Below are 17,786 nucleotides of genomic sequence, written 5' to 3' on the forward strand. Positions count from 1 at the left end.
ACATTCCAAAATATAAGCCATAACCTTAGTCAATTTTTTTGACTTTAGAGCAAAATGTTAGATTTAACCCACAAATCTAAACTCGTAGCTTAATGAATAAATTCTAATTTTGCCACCCATATCAATATGTTACAGGATACAATAATGCATCATTACAGAACAAGCAGATTGTCCAAATGGGTCATGGTAAACAAAATACGAAGTTTTATGCTGCTGTTTCCAAGATGGAGATTGCATATCAGGCCTTTGTGTTTTGTTAAAGGAGCATAGCATTTGCAGGCTGGGATTCTGTTTCAGAACTCCAGGCCATTCTGCTGGCAGATTGCAGACCCACTTCAATTGAATGGGGATTCTTGGCCTGTGGAATGGGGAAGCAAGTTATGATTTCTTTAAATAATGATTTAAAAAAAATTCTTTTCAATGAACTTCAAAAATGTAAAAGTAATATTTATTTCTAAAATATATTTACATCAATTTCAATAGTTTTTAAATGTTCCTGAAACTGAGAAATGTATAAAAACTGTTTTCTGTAATGGTATGTATTGTTTTGTAATGTAATGTATGTATTGTAATGTAATGTTTTCTGTCCAGGTACTTCAGATAAGGGCACTAACCAAGTATCCTGGCCTGTTTTCTGTTTCCTAACTAGAATTGTGCAACAGAGTTCACTTATTCATTGTGCTTATACTGATTCTTTCAAGGAGCTTTTGAGTTAGTTTCATTCCCCTGCCCCTTTCCAATGGCCCTGCGGTTTTCATTTTTATTTGTGTTGCACTCTATCTTGCCTCACTATCCCTGGTAAACTCGTATCATTAGATGGATATTCCATGACTTCTTTGTGCTTTCACCATCTCAGTAAAACCACAAACACAATTCTCTGATTGGTATATGGTTCTCTTCAACCTTTTTGCAGCATATAGAGCTGGAGAACACCCCACCTGCCCTCCAGTTTTCTACAACTAATCTTGTGTGGTTCCACTCTTATTTGTTTGAAGGCAATCAGCAGATATTTGACAGCTATTCTTATCCCCTGCATATGTACCAAGAGATTTCTAGAAATTCATTCTTGGTTCCCTTTACTTCTTTGTCCATACACTCTCCCTTTGTGATATGATCTACAGGCTGACCATAATCCATACGTTAGGAATGACGTCTGTGTAGTTCCTGTAAATAAACTTTTTCATGTTTGTTACACTGATGGATGTCACTTTTTTCCCAGTTTGGTGTAGAGAATTATGTTGAACATTTAAACTGCTGATAATTCTAACTTTGTAGCAAATTTCCTTCTGACTGGCAAGCTTATTGTACCAGACAAATTTTCAGAAGTAGATGTTCTTCTGACTGAAATGGAGATGCTTCAAATTCCAGAACTCATCAAAGCTGTGAAGTCATATAAGAGAGACATGGGTAAGTCAATGTGTTCCCAAAGGACCTTTTGAAGTAAAATGTCCTGGCTGCAGAAAAGAAACATGACTTGTTATCTTAGCCACATTTGTCAAAAACTATTGAATTACTTGGCAATACCTATTTATAGATGGAAAAATTGTTGATTTCAGTAGCCTTTTTATATTCAAATGAAATTTATAGTTTTTGTTTATGACAATTGCTGAACATTTAACAGTAACTACCTATCAGGAAGATTATGTGTGTGCAGTTTTTCTTGAATTAGTTTAGAAATGTCATGAAAACTTAAACAAAGCAGACATGGTTGAGCCAGGTTGTAAACCAATTGATATACTTAATGTTCTATTGTTAAGAGTGGAAAGAAATAGCATATCGTAAAAAGAATGAACTTTAGCACTGGTGTCAGTCTAATAAACCAAAAATGTAACATTATTCTCTTAATGTGGTTATGGTTCTTTAAAATAATTGTATTTTAGACTTTTATTTGCTTTGCTTCTTCTAAACTCAACATTTATATTGGGTAGTTGTGGCCACACATGTTCATACTTTTTAGACTGGCAGTATTAAAGGATAATATTTTTTGTTGAAAGAGAAAGAAAGACCTTTGTTTATATAGTGCCTTTCATAATTTTAGAATGTCCCAAAGATTTTTGCAGGCAACTAAGTACAGTAAAACTCTGATAATCTGGCATCCTTGGGACTTTAGTTTTGACAGTGTGGCAATTTGCCAGTCTGGATGTTACTTGTATTACCCTCAACACACTTTCATTTTTTAACATGTAGTATAATACGTTTAGGGAGCATGGGAAACAGAAACCAGTCAGTTGCAGCTTGTACATTTTAGCTTGGCCGACCTCTCAGTTTTGCAGGTAGAGGATTTGGGGTACCAGCGAGTGAGCCAGATACAGAATAATCAGTATTTCCGAACAATTGGATACTGAATTATCAGTGTTTTACTGTGCAAAAGTATAATCCACTGTTATAATGCAAGAAAGGTTATTGTATAATGTTTCCAGTGGCTTTATGGAAATCATTCAATGCAAATCTTTTTGCAAAAAAAAGTGTTGGGTAGACTTTGAATTGACTGAAATGGATTTGAAACCAAAGCACTGGTCCACAGTGGCAATTTTGCAGCCTAATAGCATTGATTTACAACTTGCTGTTATGTTTTATTATCATTTGCAATTTTGAGTAACATGAACCTCTCTTTATTATAGATGGTAATCCCAAAGATGCCTCTATCCCTGGCAATTCTGTACACCATTCTGATGTGGGTTGTGAGTCTGCATGTGCTATGGCAAATAAACCATTATATGTCCTTGTCCTGGAATTATTAGTGAAATACCCAGACTCAGCACTAGGACAGCTTTGCATTGAAAGCAGCCTTGATGGGATGAAGCTATATATTTTTGGCAATGGAGTTCTTTTTAAACATGTCAGGTACTTGTATTTGATTCGCTATTAATTATGATTTGACTCTAACTGTTGGCTGAGAACAAATATATTTTGTCTGAATTTATTTTCACAATTTTTGGATATTATTGACTTTTATTTTTCAATTAATGTAATTGAATGTACACTTGTCATAGAAAATAAAATAATAGTGACCCTATAAATTTAACATTAATAATTGTATATTTCACTGCATGTAGTTATGAACAGCCCTGAACACAATATAAAAAGTCTTTGACTTTCTCAAAGCTATGATTTACCACATTTTTGTTAGTTTTTCATTTTTTTGAATGTTGCTTGCAAGGTCTTCATTTATGGTGCCTCCTCAGTTGCCCATGAGGTAGTAGTGAACAGCCATCTTGAACAACTTCAATACTGCCATTTGTAAATGGGCACATCTAGGCAATTTTCTACATTGTTAAATAGCTGCAAGTGTTATGACTATGTTAGAAAAACTTGGCTAGTGGTGCAGATGGTTCTGGACCACAGGTTTTTGGTTCTTCAGCCAGGATGTTGTCTTGTCCCCATGGTCTTTGCTATATCCAGTGCTCTCAGCTGGGAGTGAATTAAGTGGGCTGAAGACTGTCAACGGTCTCGGGAGGATAAGGTAAGATATCTTTATTAGTCACATGTACATCGAAACACACAGTGAAATACATCTTTTTGCGTAGTGTTCTGGGGGCAGCCCGCAAGTGTCGCCATGCTTCCGGCGCCAGGAGGCTGAGATGGATCGTCCATTCAGCACTTCTGATTGAATTTTGTTGCGAATGCTTCACCTTTATGTTTTAGCATTCTCATGCTGGGCTCTGCATCGCTGAGGATGGAGAAATTTTTGGAGTTTTTTTTGTTAATCATTTTTTTGGGTTCTTGGTGTCACTAGCGAGGCCAGCATTTGTAGCCCATTTGTAATAGTTCACAAGCAAATGTTAGCTCTTTTCTTGAGCTGCTGCAGTTTTACTGATAAAGGTGCCTCTACAATGCTATTGAGGGGGGAGTTCTAAGAGTTGGAATCAGCGACAAAAGAAGGATATATTTTCACATCAGGATGATGTGAGACTTGGAGGGAAACATGGAGATAGTGGTGTTTCCATGAATCTGAAGGCTTTATCCCTTGTGGTGATGGTGATAATGGGTTTGGGAGGTGCTGTTGAATAACCTGGGCAAATGCATTCTGTAGATGGTACACACTTGCAGCCACTGTGGACCAGTGATGGAGTGTTGTGGATGGAGTACCATCAAGCAATTTGCTTTTCCTGGGTGGTGGTGAGCTCATTGAGTGCAATTGGAACTCCAGACAAGTGACCAGTATTCCATTACACTACTGACTTGTGCCTTGTAGATAATGCTTAGGCTTTGTGTGTCAAAAGATGAGTCACACAACTTCTGACCTGTTCTTGTAGCCTCAGAATTTGTGTAGCTTGTTCAGTTGAATTTTTTTGTCAGCTATAGTCAGGATTTCAATGGTGAGTGACTCAGTGATTGTGATGCTGTTGAGGGTTATGGATGGGTGGTTAGATTCTTCTTTCTTTGAAATGGTCACTGTGGTACATTTGTGGCATGAATGTTACTAGCCACTTACCAGCTCATCCCTAAATGTTGTTTACATATTGCTGCATTCAGGTGTGGACTACTTTCTTTGAGTTTGAATGTTGTGCAATCATCAGTGAACATTCTCAGTTCTGACCCAATGTCAGAAGGAATGTCATTGATGAAGTAGCTAAAGATAGTTGAGCCTGGGACAACTAAGAAACTACTTTAGTGGTGTCATAAGGCTGGGATGATTGACGTCCAACAACCACACTTATCTTCCTTTGTATGTGGTATGACTGCAACCATTGGAATGTTTCCCCTTGCCATTGGCTTCACATTTACTAAGGCAGTATGATGCCTCACATGGTCAAATACTGCCTTAATGCCAACGGCAGTCACTTTTGCCTTGTTTCTGGAATTCAGCTCCTTGGTCCATTTTTTTTTTATGGACCAAGCTGTAATGAGGTATGGAGCTGTGTGGTTCTGGCTAAACCCAAATCACTATTTTGCTTGTGATTGAGAGTAAACCCATTGGGCAGCAGCTGGTTAGATTGAATTTGATCTGCTTTTTGTGAACAGGGCAATTTTATGAATTTAAAATAACTACATTGGAGGGTCAGATTAGTTTATTGTCATATACATCAGGGTACAATGAAATTCCTTGCTCGCATGAGCTACAATCACTTGGGGGCAAGCTGGGTAATGATTTCCTCCCTGAAGGACATTATTGAAGAGATTCATCTTATTCATTGTTACTAATAGTTTCTTAATTTAAGGTTATTAACTGGATTTAAATTTCAAAGCTGCCAGGGTGGGACTTTAATTTTTCTCCAGTCTAGGCTGCCAGAATACAAGCCTGGTAACTTAACTGCTATGTCACTGTCAAAAGCTATTTTGGAATTAAAAAGCATTTTTACAATTAGTTACATATTAGCTGTAATACTTCCAGGCAAGAGAGAACCTTGTGTCCACTAGCCATAGTATTCGCTGGTGTATTTCCAGTAATTCTGAATTGCATTTGGTCTAAATCTATTTAATTCTTGTAGGTTTTTTTGTTCTACACACTGTAGAATGCCTTTTTTTCCCCTTTTACCCATTTCCTTTTGGTATCATTAATTTGTAAAATAACCCATGAAGTCATATACTTAACCTTTGCAGCCAATTTATGGATTAAATTTGTACAAATCATACAGTATATAATTTTGAACACTCGTAACATAATCCTCATTCTGCTTGTGTTATAATACAACATTGTCCAAAATTCTAGGATCAGATGTGCTTTCCTTCTGTATGCCTTAAATAACAGAATATCTTTTTTGGAATAAGGAGATTTAAAAACTGCACAGAGTAGACCACCTTTTATTTTGCCAGGCCCAAATATAAATTTAAAATCACTTCCCTGGCATTATAAATGTTATACTGTTAACATGCATCCCAATTTTCTGATTTATTTTCATGCTTGGTTTGTTGCTGCTCAATAAAACCATGAACCTTTTGCTGCTCTGTTTCTTAAAGTACATTTCCGTAAACACACAGTCCACATCAATCCTTCCTCTATCACAGCAAATCTTGTATTTCCAAATGATAACTTCAGTTTCACTGAGAACGTGTCAGCATCCTTCGTTAATGAGTCCACATTGATTGCCATAGTATGCTGCTGCTGTCAGTTTGGTGCAATTTGCAAATTTAGGCACTATGTACAAAGTTCTTTCTAAGTAATTTGAATGGATTATAATTCACCTTAAAGCTAATACAGGATCTCATAGCATTCTTCTGGTAACTGGTTGCAAATTAGCTACCTGCTCGATCTCTACTAATACTGTAGTTATCTATCAACAGTTCAGTCTGGAAAGTTGATTTAGTATTGTTTCAAGATACTTAATTTTTAAACATTTGAAACAAATTCAAAACTTCGACCTGGGGAATAACATTTGATTCCAGACAATTGGTTATTGTTTTTCCAGGGATTCCCATTTGCTTGTTATATCAATGACAAATGTGGAATTGTAAAATTGATAGAGGAGTTGTGTTAAACCATGCATGCAAGGAGTACATAATGATGACATCAATGCTTGTGTGACACTTACTTAATGCTCCCCCTGCCACATGGAACCATTCATGTGCAACTAACACACAGTGTGAGATGCACACAGGTAATTAGGTCAAAACAGCAGGTAGAACCTCAACGATCTTTAGTTTACTTATAATCACAGTGGAGGTCATACAGTCTATTGGGTCCATGCTAGCTCTCAGCAGAGAAACCCCATAAATCCTACTTCCCCTCTTTATTTCCCTGTAGCCCTGCAATTTATTCTCATTTACATGCCCATTAACTGCCCTTTGTGTTTTTTTACACTTGCCTACTGTCACGAACCAGCAACAAAAGAAACACACTGAGCATGATTTAGTGTTAAAAACTATTTTATTAATTACTACTTATGGTAATACGTAAAATAAAAGTAAAAATGTTAGTATGTTAGAATTCAAAAATGTTCAACCTTGAACGTTAACCCCAAAACTAAACTCGTCGTGTGTGTGTGGGTGGCAAAGTCCAAAACTCCCAGTTCCGGAATGGTTCTTAAAGTTCAGTTCCGCAAGCCATAAGGTGAAACATGAGCAAGGGCTTCTTCAACAACCACCGTTGTCTGAAGATAAGATGTAGATGTAGAAAAACATAGAGAGAGTACATACGAAATCCAAATGTTCCACGATGGACCCCAAACGACACTCCAGTGTTTACTCGGTAGTGACTTCCTCACCCCGAAAAGCATCCGAACCGTGGTCGTCCACACACAAATACCTGTTTCCTTCTACAGGTCAGCAACAAAGTGAACTCCATCGGATTACTTCCAACTTCCATACATGGATTTCTATGGCAAACACAGTTATTGTTTCTCATCCATCGATAGAGAAAACAAGCAGGCTGGTGTCTCTCTCCCTTCTCTCTCTCTCTCTTTCTTCTTCTAACCTCTTCAACAACGTCATTACGTCCTTTATCTTCTATTGACGTAAGCACGCCCCACACACACATACACACACACTCTCTAAAAGGGACTTTCACTGAGTCCGTAACACTACACCAAGATGTAATTTACAGTAGCCTGTTATGACTGCAAGTGCATTTTAGTGAAGTCTGAGTAAACTGGAGCAGTTTGTGGAAACTCATGCAGTTGTGAACAGTACTTGAGGTATGGATTGATCCTAGGTTAACAGTCACCAGTTCTGATGCTGAGGAGTGTGTGGCAGAAGGTTCAAAAGAGATGGGTGAAACAGGTTTGCAGGTTTAAGATGGAGTGAGTCCAACAGTCTCCATCATTTAAAAAAAAAATCAGTGTTCTTTTCATGTGTCAGCTTCAGCATCCCTTTAAGGAATGTGGCTTAGTTAAAATAGGCTGCGTGGCACAAGCTGTATCATTCACAGCTGGTTTCACTAAGGTGGCAGGAAACAGGCATTTTGTCCACAATTACCATTTGCAAATGCATCCTTATGAGAATGAAATGTGGAATAAGCTTGTATAGGCCATCAACTACATTGGGTTCACATTTCCAGGTGTTCACTCTGAAATTACAAATGATAAGAAATTATTAAAACATATATTTCATCTTTTCTGATTGAGTTCCTAATAAGAAATTACATATTATGAATGTTTGTGATTGGGTTCTTTTCTTGTTCCTACTACAAAGTCACCTTATTAGGAAGTGGAAGGTTCATAATCTCATGTCCCTGTAATCTTTTGATAGGTAGTAAGTTTCCAGAAAATAGAGAGCTTGACTTTACAGTATGTGGCAATACTCTGTGACAATGTGATAAGACCGATGAAAAGTCAAAGCTAATGATGATGATTCATTCATAGTTAGTTCCAAATTAATGTGTTGTGTTCATAAATTGTGGCTGTTTTCTTTCATTCCTGCTTTTAGTTTGTACCCTAACTGCAAAAGATTGACATTACTTGTGTCTCTAGAAGCTGGTTGGGGACATGTCGTTTACCTTTGACTGAAGATGTGTCTCAAATGTGTGCAGTTTGTGTTTTTCTGGACCGACATGACAGCCTGTACCAGCCAGTAAAGGATGCCATGCGACTTTATCTACAGAAAAGAAAAAGGGAGACACTTGAATCAAGGTTTAAGATAAGTAAGTGTTCTTCAAAATAAAACGCAAGGCTTTCAAAATAAGATAAAGTACAATGAATTTGAATGTGGTAGGCTATGTTGCAAGAGCTGTTAGTAAAGCAGATGGGTTTCAGAAACAAGCAGACATTACAAAGCAGAAGTTATATTTAACTTTTACAAAACACTAGTTATGCCACAGTTGGAATATTGTGGCCAATTTGGATCACTGCACGTTGAGAGAAATGTCAAAGCTTTAGAAAGAGTGCAGAAAATGTATTTGCAAGAATAGTTCAAGGGATGTGGAATTTCGGCTACAAGGCTTGAATGAGAAAGCTTTCCCTTGATCAAAGAAGGGCAAGAAGAGATTTGACATTCCTGTATATGAATAGGATGGCTTTAGATAGAGTAATTAGAAAAAGCTGTTCCTATAAGTGGATGGTTGAAAGACTTGAGCACACACATTCAAAGTGGTTGATAATGATGCGGGGAGGGATGTGAGGAAAAATACTTTTTACACTGAATGATTCTGATCTGGAAATTGCTGTGAAGGTGGTGAAAAAAGCCAATCGGGGCTTTCAAAATGGAACTGGATAGGCAGTTGAGGGAAATTAATTTGCAGACTTCAGGGGGAAAACGTGGGGAATGGAGCTGACTAGATTGTTGTGAAGGGAAAGATAATACATGGGCTAAATGGCTGCTTGCTGTGATGTTATGATTTTATGTATTTTTAATAAAACCATGACTTTTAGATTTTTATTTGCATGTATCGTTTTCTAACTACAGTAATTCATGACTTTAATTTGATCAATTATTTTTAAAACATTTCAGATGAGAGTTGGACTGCTGATGTAGACAGCCATACTCTTCATCAGATTGTAAAAGTTTATGTGGGAAATTATTGGTATGCCACTTACCTGAATACCTTCCTGAAGGTAAGCTCGATTATTTTTCTACCATTTGTCTTGTAGATCATTTATTCATCAGCACACATGCTAACCCTATGAAAATTGTTAAATACTATATGTAACAGTCATTTTAATGTTTTTTTGAGATAATTTACTGACATTATTACTATTACAATTGATGAAACAGAAAACAATGCACAGTGTTACAAAACTATCCAAGCTGGTTATTGTTCTCATGAGTGGTAGTTCCAAAATTGACTGATTCATTTTGATATAATCTGAAAAAGGCAAGAACCTGTGCTACAATTTAGGACAGAGTGCAAATCCACTGTGTCTCTGTCCCATATAAGTATGCATTAGATGGACCTGGTAATTTACCAACCATTTAAAGAGGGTAATAGCACAACCTAAGGTTCTACCTCCATCCTGACTTTGTATCTGGTAATTTCCACATTCAGTGGGACAAAAGGTGGGAGAATTTACCAGATACAAAATCAGGACAGAGGTAGAACCTTGGGTTCACCCTTGAGTTTCAAATTCTCAACCAAATTATTTTATGGTCATTTTTTTGTCTAACAACTAAACATTCTGAATGAATTTTATTATGTATTTTTTTGACATGGGTCAACCACACAAGTTTTTCTTAAAGAGCATGGTCTAGGAAAGTCATTCTCATTCAAACTATCTCCCCTTTATAAATAAATGGTGCACTTCAAACCTATTTGACATTTTTACTACAAATTTATATTTTTTCTGCTTCCGTGTTATTACCTTGTTCTGAGTGGAACCAATTCAAGAATCAATTTTTAAATCATAAAAATATTTTACTTGTAAACCACCTAACATCTTTATAGAATTGTTATGGCACAGGAAGAATACATGCAGTTCATTGAGTCTGTGCTGTTTCCAAATGAAGCAGTCCTGTCAGGCCCATTCACCCACTCTTTGCCCATAGCCCTGTAAATCATTCTGTCTTGAGTGTTTATCCAATTTCCTTTCAAACCTCTAATTTCTTGTAATGATAGTGAAAATAAAATCATTGAGTTTCAACTCCTAACTACTATGAGTAGAAAAACTTCTCCCTTGTATCATTTGCTGAAGATTGTACTCTGTACTCTGTTTCTGGAACCAAAGCAACGGGGCTATCTTTCATCTACTTGCACTGTATAAACCCTTGACGGTCCTCTGTCAAATCTGTCTACTTTGCTTCCTGGAGAACTGTCCAGCTCCTTCATTCTAGTCTTGGAACTAACATCCCTAGAACAAATCTAGTCTTGTGTGCACCTTGTGTAGGACCATAATCTTCTCCCTGACAAGAATCAGATGTAAAGTTTCACTTGTGGCCTAATTGGTATTTTGTACAGTTCACTATTTTTTTTGGCTTCTTTTGTATTCTATGCCTCTATGATGAATTCCAGGATCACAGGATGAATTCTTGCTAACAACTCTCAGCAGGCCCTTCCACTCAGGGATTAATGCATGTGTTTACCTAGCTTCCTCTGGGTTCCTGTCCTTCAGATCTCTGCCATGTAGTCTACGTTGTCTATCACTTCTTTCTGCCCTACTTTCCTGTTTAATTTTCATCTATCATTTGTTTACCATTTTGTCATCTTGTAGACAATTACTGTTTATCATCATTCCAAACTTTGTGTCATTTTTCAAATTTGAATAGTTTACACACTGATGTCTAAGTAATTAAAATATATTGAAATAAGCAATCATCCCAGCACTGATATCTGGGGAGCAACATCTCCAATCTGAAAAATAACTTTTCCATTGCTTTTTGCTTCCTGTCTTTAAGCCAGTTTCCTGAGTTTCCAAAAGCTTTAACATCAAACCGTGGCTATGCAGAAATTCTGCAAAAAATTTCAACGCTACCAAATACAAATCCCTGTTTGTCCAGGCCTATTTTATCTCCAACCCTTTTTGTATTATCTGTGCATGTTACTTATAGTCAGCTATGGTTCCATGGGAACAAAGCCTTTGGTATTTCATTCTAATAGCACCATTAACCTAGCTATATTATTCATAATTGGCATCAAATAAATATTAATTTTGAAGTTCCTACTAAGCATGAGACAAAGTCATAGGGAGGAGGAACAATGAATGATATCAGGATTATCTTTTTATCAGCTTCCTATTAATTTCAAGAAATCCTCAGGTCTCTCTTATCCAGCTGCTGTTTGAAAGGCCAAGAACACACTGTTCCTAATCTTCCACTGCAAGGCAGACTTCTTGCTCCATAATAGGTTTTAGTGCAGTTCATTGCTTAAAGCCATTAATCTTTTTAGTAATAGTGGAATTGTGGTACCAGCTGCCCTCAGGCAATAGTTGGGGCAAAGCATATGGTTACAAAATGTTATTTGGGCATCTAGATAAGCTAATGGGAGAAAAGTCAACTGAGGATTATGCTCTTGAAGGAGGATGGGAGAGAGCTTGAATTGAACATCACTGTCAACAGTGGACTGGTTTGAGCAGTTGGACTTTTTCTTGCAAGATGCTACATATTTTGTTGTAAAGTGGGAAATAGCAATATGATAGTCTCTGCCCAACTTTTCTTTCCCATTGACTTCAATGTAAATGAAAATTATGAAGGGCACAGAACAAATTGCTAATTTGCTATTTCATGTTTTCTGTCATTGCTGAAAACCAATTTCACCCATTTATGTTGTGATGGGACTGCCAGAATGTGTCCATCCAGACCTGGTAGCCTTTATCTAAATATAACCTTTCTTCACATACAAACCCAAAAACGTGTGCTGCCAATATATTTGACAATAGTGGGGCATTGTAGATGAGACCCATTTTGTTTTCATCAATATCCCCATAAATGCACATGACAGACCATGAAACATTGATCACCATAGACAATACTGGGGTTGGTTCCTGATGACAAGATGCTGGATCTCATTAGAGCTACAGTTATTGAATTGTCTTATTCAGCATTGACTAGGAATTGAATAGCCCAGTAGCACATTGCCCAATGTCATGTTTTATTACTGTTACATTTTGATAAATTAATCTGGAATATATCTAGAATTACGTCTGTATTCTTTGTAATACTTAAAAAGGCAACTTTATGAATGTTTGGGTCCTGAGGAATTGTGCTGGGATTGGAAGTTGTGAATACACTTCTCACCATTTCCTTTCTCAAGAAGTCACGAACTCTCTCCCACATGGAGTGGTTAGGGCAGATGTCATTGATACATTTAAGGGATGCTGGATCAGTACATGAGAAGAAAGGAATATGCTGAAGGGGGAGATGGAATTAATAAAATAGGAGGAGGCTTGAGCGGCGTATGAAGCACAAGGCTTTTGGAATATTCCATGTTGTAAAATGATACAACTCTATAGAAGTTTCTGTTCAAAGGGTTAGTGATTTGCTGTCATAAAGTCTGGTGATGTGACTTTCTTCTGGGGGAATACTTTTGCCAAATTTGTATATGTATGATATGAAAAAAACTTAACAAATTAATGCTAAAGAGATAACATATTTTAAATTTCTTACAAATCTTCGGCAAGAATTATAGCTTCTTGAGTGCCCATGACTAAATAAGCAATGTAGTATATCTGATGAGATTCTTGTGTGTTAGTATCCAGAACTGCTGTATAATCGCAACAAAGCACAATGGATTGCATATGGCAAGACACTTTTCATCATTGGAGATGGTCAGATGTTTAGGCATATTATCAACTTCCTGAGATTTGACAAACTGTATATTCCATCAGGATTCAAGTGAGTATAATACTTAATATTTTTGCCATCTGAATGTCAAGCAATTCGGTGTAATGCTACAGATTTTCCAACGTTTAAACAATTACATATCAAGTCAAGACCAAGGTTTAAATCTAACTAGTTTAATAGGGTGAAAATTTTGTCCATTTGTTGGCAGTAAGTTCGGGAAATCTCAGTTCTTACTCCCAAAGTGCAAAGCTGTGCTGATTTGGCAATTACTGTTATCACTTCGAGGAAAGTGGTCAAAATGAAAAATTGTCAACAGATGGAGTGCTTTAGGTGACACATTCTGTGGTAGTGCAAAGATGTTTAACACTGTAGACACACGAGACAGTAGATGTTGGAATTTGGAGCAACAAACAACCAGCTGGAGGAACTCGACAGGTTGAGTAGCATCTGTGGGGGGAAAGGAATTGTCGACATTTAGGGTCAAAAGCCTGCATTGGGTCCTGCTGAGTTCCTCCAGCAGATTGTTTGTTTCTAAATACTGTGCAAGCTTGCAAATTAAACTTGGCAGTGCATTTTTGCTGACAGGTGTTCAACAGTTCTGATGTGCAGATTATAGCAGAATCTTTTTCTTATTCAATGAAACTCCTTAAAGGGTCACTTCATCCTTACTTTCACTTTTTCTGGATGTAATCCCTGTCATCCCTTTGACCTGGGAACCAAGAGGACAGGGAGAGGTATGGCAAAACAATATCAAAAATCTGACATCAGATTTTTTGGAAAACCTTATGGTTTAGCAGCTGCCTCACCTAATTGTGTTTCCCATGCTCCCTATAAACTCAGCATGGCCCCATTTCCCGTGCTTCCTTTGAGCTCAGCATATTCATTGGAAAATATATCGTACTACCTGTAACAACATCAAAATGCATTAAAAGAGTGCTGGGGTGTTAATAATAATGTCTCATTGTCCCGAAAATTTGCCAGTCCGGCGATACCAAAATCACATTAACGGAGTTTTACTGTAGTATGGGAAAGTTGGTTCCTTGGATTATGTAAATTAGCTAACACTCTCTGACGGATACTTGCGTAGGATCAATGTGCTAGAGGGCGCATTTGCAGTCAAAATGTTACTTGGGGTAATAAAAGGACTTCCAAAATTGGGGGGGGGGGGGGAACAAAAGAGAAAAATGGAGAAAACAAAAACAATATCAAAACAGAAGTGCACGTTAAGAGAGATGCTGGGAATCCACCTATGTGCACCTTTGCTCCTGGTGCAGTAAGGGATGGTAAACACTCAGCACAACCTCCCAGGTCTAGGTTGTGGGAGCAGTCCAAGGAAACTTTTCATGACTGAAGCAGATCCCCAAGCTAGGTATAAATAGTCACCCAGTGGGAGAGGTACATGCATTTTGCATGAATCAAGCAATCAGCCCAAAACTCTGTCACATTGGTCAAACAATCTGCAAAGTGCTAACATAAACCTTAACTTTGTACCTCAATGCCTTGTCAGCAGAACGAAGCTGGAGTTTGCATTTAGTGTGTTATGTAATGATATGGGTATTATGTGAGAATCACAGAATTGCTCTGTGGCTCTGCACATATGTGCCTGCCTTGTGTTCATCTGTTTCCAGGTAATTTCCCAGAAAAAGTGTATGGGTTATGTGTAGAACTGCATTTTTTTTTATTATATCCTAATGCTGGCTGCATTTATTCATTTAATTTTTCTAGGAAAGGTGTTTGCTTCTTTCAGAAAAGAATCTACATCAGTTATTAGCCTCCACTTTATTTCCAGCATCAAATAACTAAGATGCAGGAAATTGAAGGACAGGAGAGTTTGGGAACCCAACCAGGTTCCTTCATCATCTTGCAAAGTCAAAGTGGGTTGGCACGACTTTATATTAAATCAAATCTATATATGCCACTCATTGCAAAATGTATCAGTAGCTTATATTCATTGTAATGCTTTTGCTGTTTGTTTGCATCCTCTTAAACATTGCAGAGAATGGCCTTTACTTTGTCAAGAAATAGAAGATTGTAAGATTCCTGCACTTACTGAAGCCTTGCAAAATTGTGAACAATACAGGTACACATAGTGAAAAGAATTTTATTCATTTTGTTAAGATTATTGTAAAATAATATAACATTACTCTGAAAATCAGTAATAATTCAATATAAATTCTCCATTGATAAGCATATTTCACAGCTTTTTTGTAATCAATTCACGGGCATTCATTCTGGCTCTTAGTATTGACAGAAGATTAACATGGCATAAAATGTTTCTGGGACAGTACTAATGGAAGTTACCACATAACAGAAAGGAAAATTAGACTTGGAGTAATAGAGTTATATGGCGTGGAAACAGGCCCGTTGGCTCAACTCGTCCACAGCATCCAAGATGTTAATGTTAGCCAAGTTCGTTAGTTCCACTAGGACTTTTGGACTTGGAGGGCCTCAGCTTTGTTCTTGCCAATCGGTACCTATTTTCTTGTGGTTAGTGTAAGCTCTCCAAATAGCGGGCGGAAACAACGACTCTGAATTTTGTAATAGTTTTATTTTAAGACATTTAGGTATCTTGTGAAATGATAGAATGTGAAAAGTGAATCTGAGGATCAATAAAACTGCAGGTGCTGGAAATCTGAAATAAAAACAAAAAGTACTAGAAAAACTTGTGGATTTATTGAATTCTCCAACTTTAGGTAACTGGCATTTTCTGTCTGTATCATTACTGGTCATTTCTGTTGTCAGCCATCCACCTGTGATATTGGGTTAATTATTCTTTCCCCATTGGTACAGCCTGACCTGCTGGACATGTGTCATGGGCCTGCTGAGAGCAACACAGTATGTTATCACCCTCGAACTGGCCCCATTTGACTGGCTGGACCCTTCAACTCATTCCCATGGTAACATTGGCCTCACCCTATCATAGACATTTGCTTTGTCCCATGCCGCCAGCTCAGTGACTTAAAACTACATTTTTTATCTCTTTCCCAGTTCTGACAAAGAATCTTTGACTTGAAATGCATTTCCGTTTTTATTTCAGTGTGTCTGAGAACTTCAGTTTTCATGTCATATATGTCCAACCCAATAACAATAGGGATTTATACTCTGAGTTAATGTCAATGCCTTTTCAGATCAAGATGCTTAGTACTCTTCCATCAGTAAGATTTATTACCTGCGTTAAAGGTAGCTACATACAAGAAATGTTGTAACAGATGCCTGTAGGATATCGTATTACCAAAAAAGAGCTGCGAGAAGTTTTCAGTTTATTTTGGTGTCTTGCTGCAAAACAGTAATGGAAAACTGTTGCATTGTGTTTGCTTCCTTTTGAATTTCACTTTATTGCTAAAATGATGTTACATTTTTATTTATAGAATTTGGTACGCGGAGAATGAAGTAGAGACAGTTACAGCAGAAGCAGTTGATGTTTCTACAGAAATGTCAAAGTCAATTTCATCTGTGGAGCTGCATGGAAGCTTAGCGGAAAAGGAAACTGTGTTAAATCATGTTATGCAAAAGGTATCACTTATCCAATTGTTTAAATCCCTATATTTGGCAAAGGAAATATAGTAGCTCAAATAACATTTATTTTCTGTGTTTCAGAAGACCTAACTGTGTAAAAGTTTCATTATCATTTTTTTTTGTTGCAAATGTGTTAATCGTTTATCTTCAATTGCATTAAAGGAAGAAACATTGAAGTGAAATGACTTAGGGGAGGGGAGAATATAGTCACCCAAAATGGCACAAGTTTATTGTAATCAGTTTAGTGAATATACTGAGGTTTAAATGAAGAAGTTAACTTCATCCTTGAGCATTCTTTTTTACAGCTTAGTGAATTGTAATAAAAGCAATATTTCATTATAGCATCTTTAGACGGAATTGATTTTAAATTGAGTTACTGGTTACTGTTTAGAAATGGAAAGATACAAAAGTTCTCATAGATTCAGTTTAAGAATGGTGTCATCTGCTGGTACCAGTATTTAGTACTGCCCATTCAGGGATTTAAAAAAATAATTACCCACATTTGCTATGAATCATAAATATTATTGGGGAATATTTATTATTCTGACCTAGCATAAAGTCTAAGATGCTAGAAATAAAACTTCAAAATAATATGTGCCGCAAATTGAAAGAAATTCTGAATTTACTGAACTGCTGATGAGAAAGTAGTAATTTACTGTGTATTTTTGTTTGGAAACACAAATGGCATAACTACATTTGATACAAGGAGTATCTTTGTTCTCACCCAACTAGATATGAAATATAAACTTAGTCCAGAACCTGCTGGAAAAAAACACACTTAAATTGCTCCCAATATATTTTTCCACTGATTTCATTACAACACATCACCCGACTTCATACTCTATCAACTGATTGCAATCATACTTTATATATGACACTTTTTTTTTCTATTTCTATAGAATGTGGGATTGCAGACATTCATTGCAATTCCCTGATTAATCTTGAAGGTTGTGTGAAATCTTGAAACATTGCAGTCCATCTGCTGATGATAGTGCCACAGAGTAGTTAGATGGGGCAATTCCAGTATATAGGTTCAACTGATATTGGGGTGGGGTGGGGGGAGGGAATAGGAATATATTTTCAAGTTTAGATGGTTTGTAACTTGGAGAGGAATCTGCAGTGCTGGTGTTCCCTTGAAAATGCTCCTTTCTCCAGCTTGGTGGTGGATGTCATGATTTTGTCAA

General features: G+C 37.0%; 1 protein-coding gene across 1 annotated transcript in view; it reads left to right on the forward strand.

The window, feature by feature from the left end:
• Positions 1–17,786, forward strand: part of LOC127577365 (BTB/POZ domain-containing protein KCTD19-like) — a 54,573-nt gene that overhangs the window by 17,634 nt on the left and 19,153 nt on the right. Inside the window, exons 5-11 of the mRNA XM_052028513.1 lie at positions 1,276–1,407; positions 2,622–2,844; positions 8,349–8,518; positions 9,325–9,428; positions 12,995–13,137; positions 15,083–15,166; positions 16,455–16,599. Coding sequence (XP_051884473.1) covers positions 1,276–1,407; positions 2,622–2,844; positions 8,349–8,518; positions 9,325–9,428; positions 12,995–13,137; positions 15,083–15,166; positions 16,455–16,599 — 1,001 coding nt within the window. The remainder of the gene's footprint in view (positions 1–1,275; positions 1,408–2,621; positions 2,845–8,348; positions 8,519–9,324; positions 9,429–12,994; positions 13,138–15,082; positions 15,167–16,454; positions 16,600–17,786) is intronic.

Source organism: Pristis pectinata, chromosome 13 (assembly GCF_009764475.1).
Source record: "Pristis pectinata isolate sPriPec2 chromosome 13, sPriPec2.1.pri, whole genome shotgun sequence".
Taxonomy (NCBI): Eukaryota; Metazoa; Chordata; class Chondrichthyes; order Rhinopristiformes; family Pristidae; genus Pristis; species Pristis pectinata.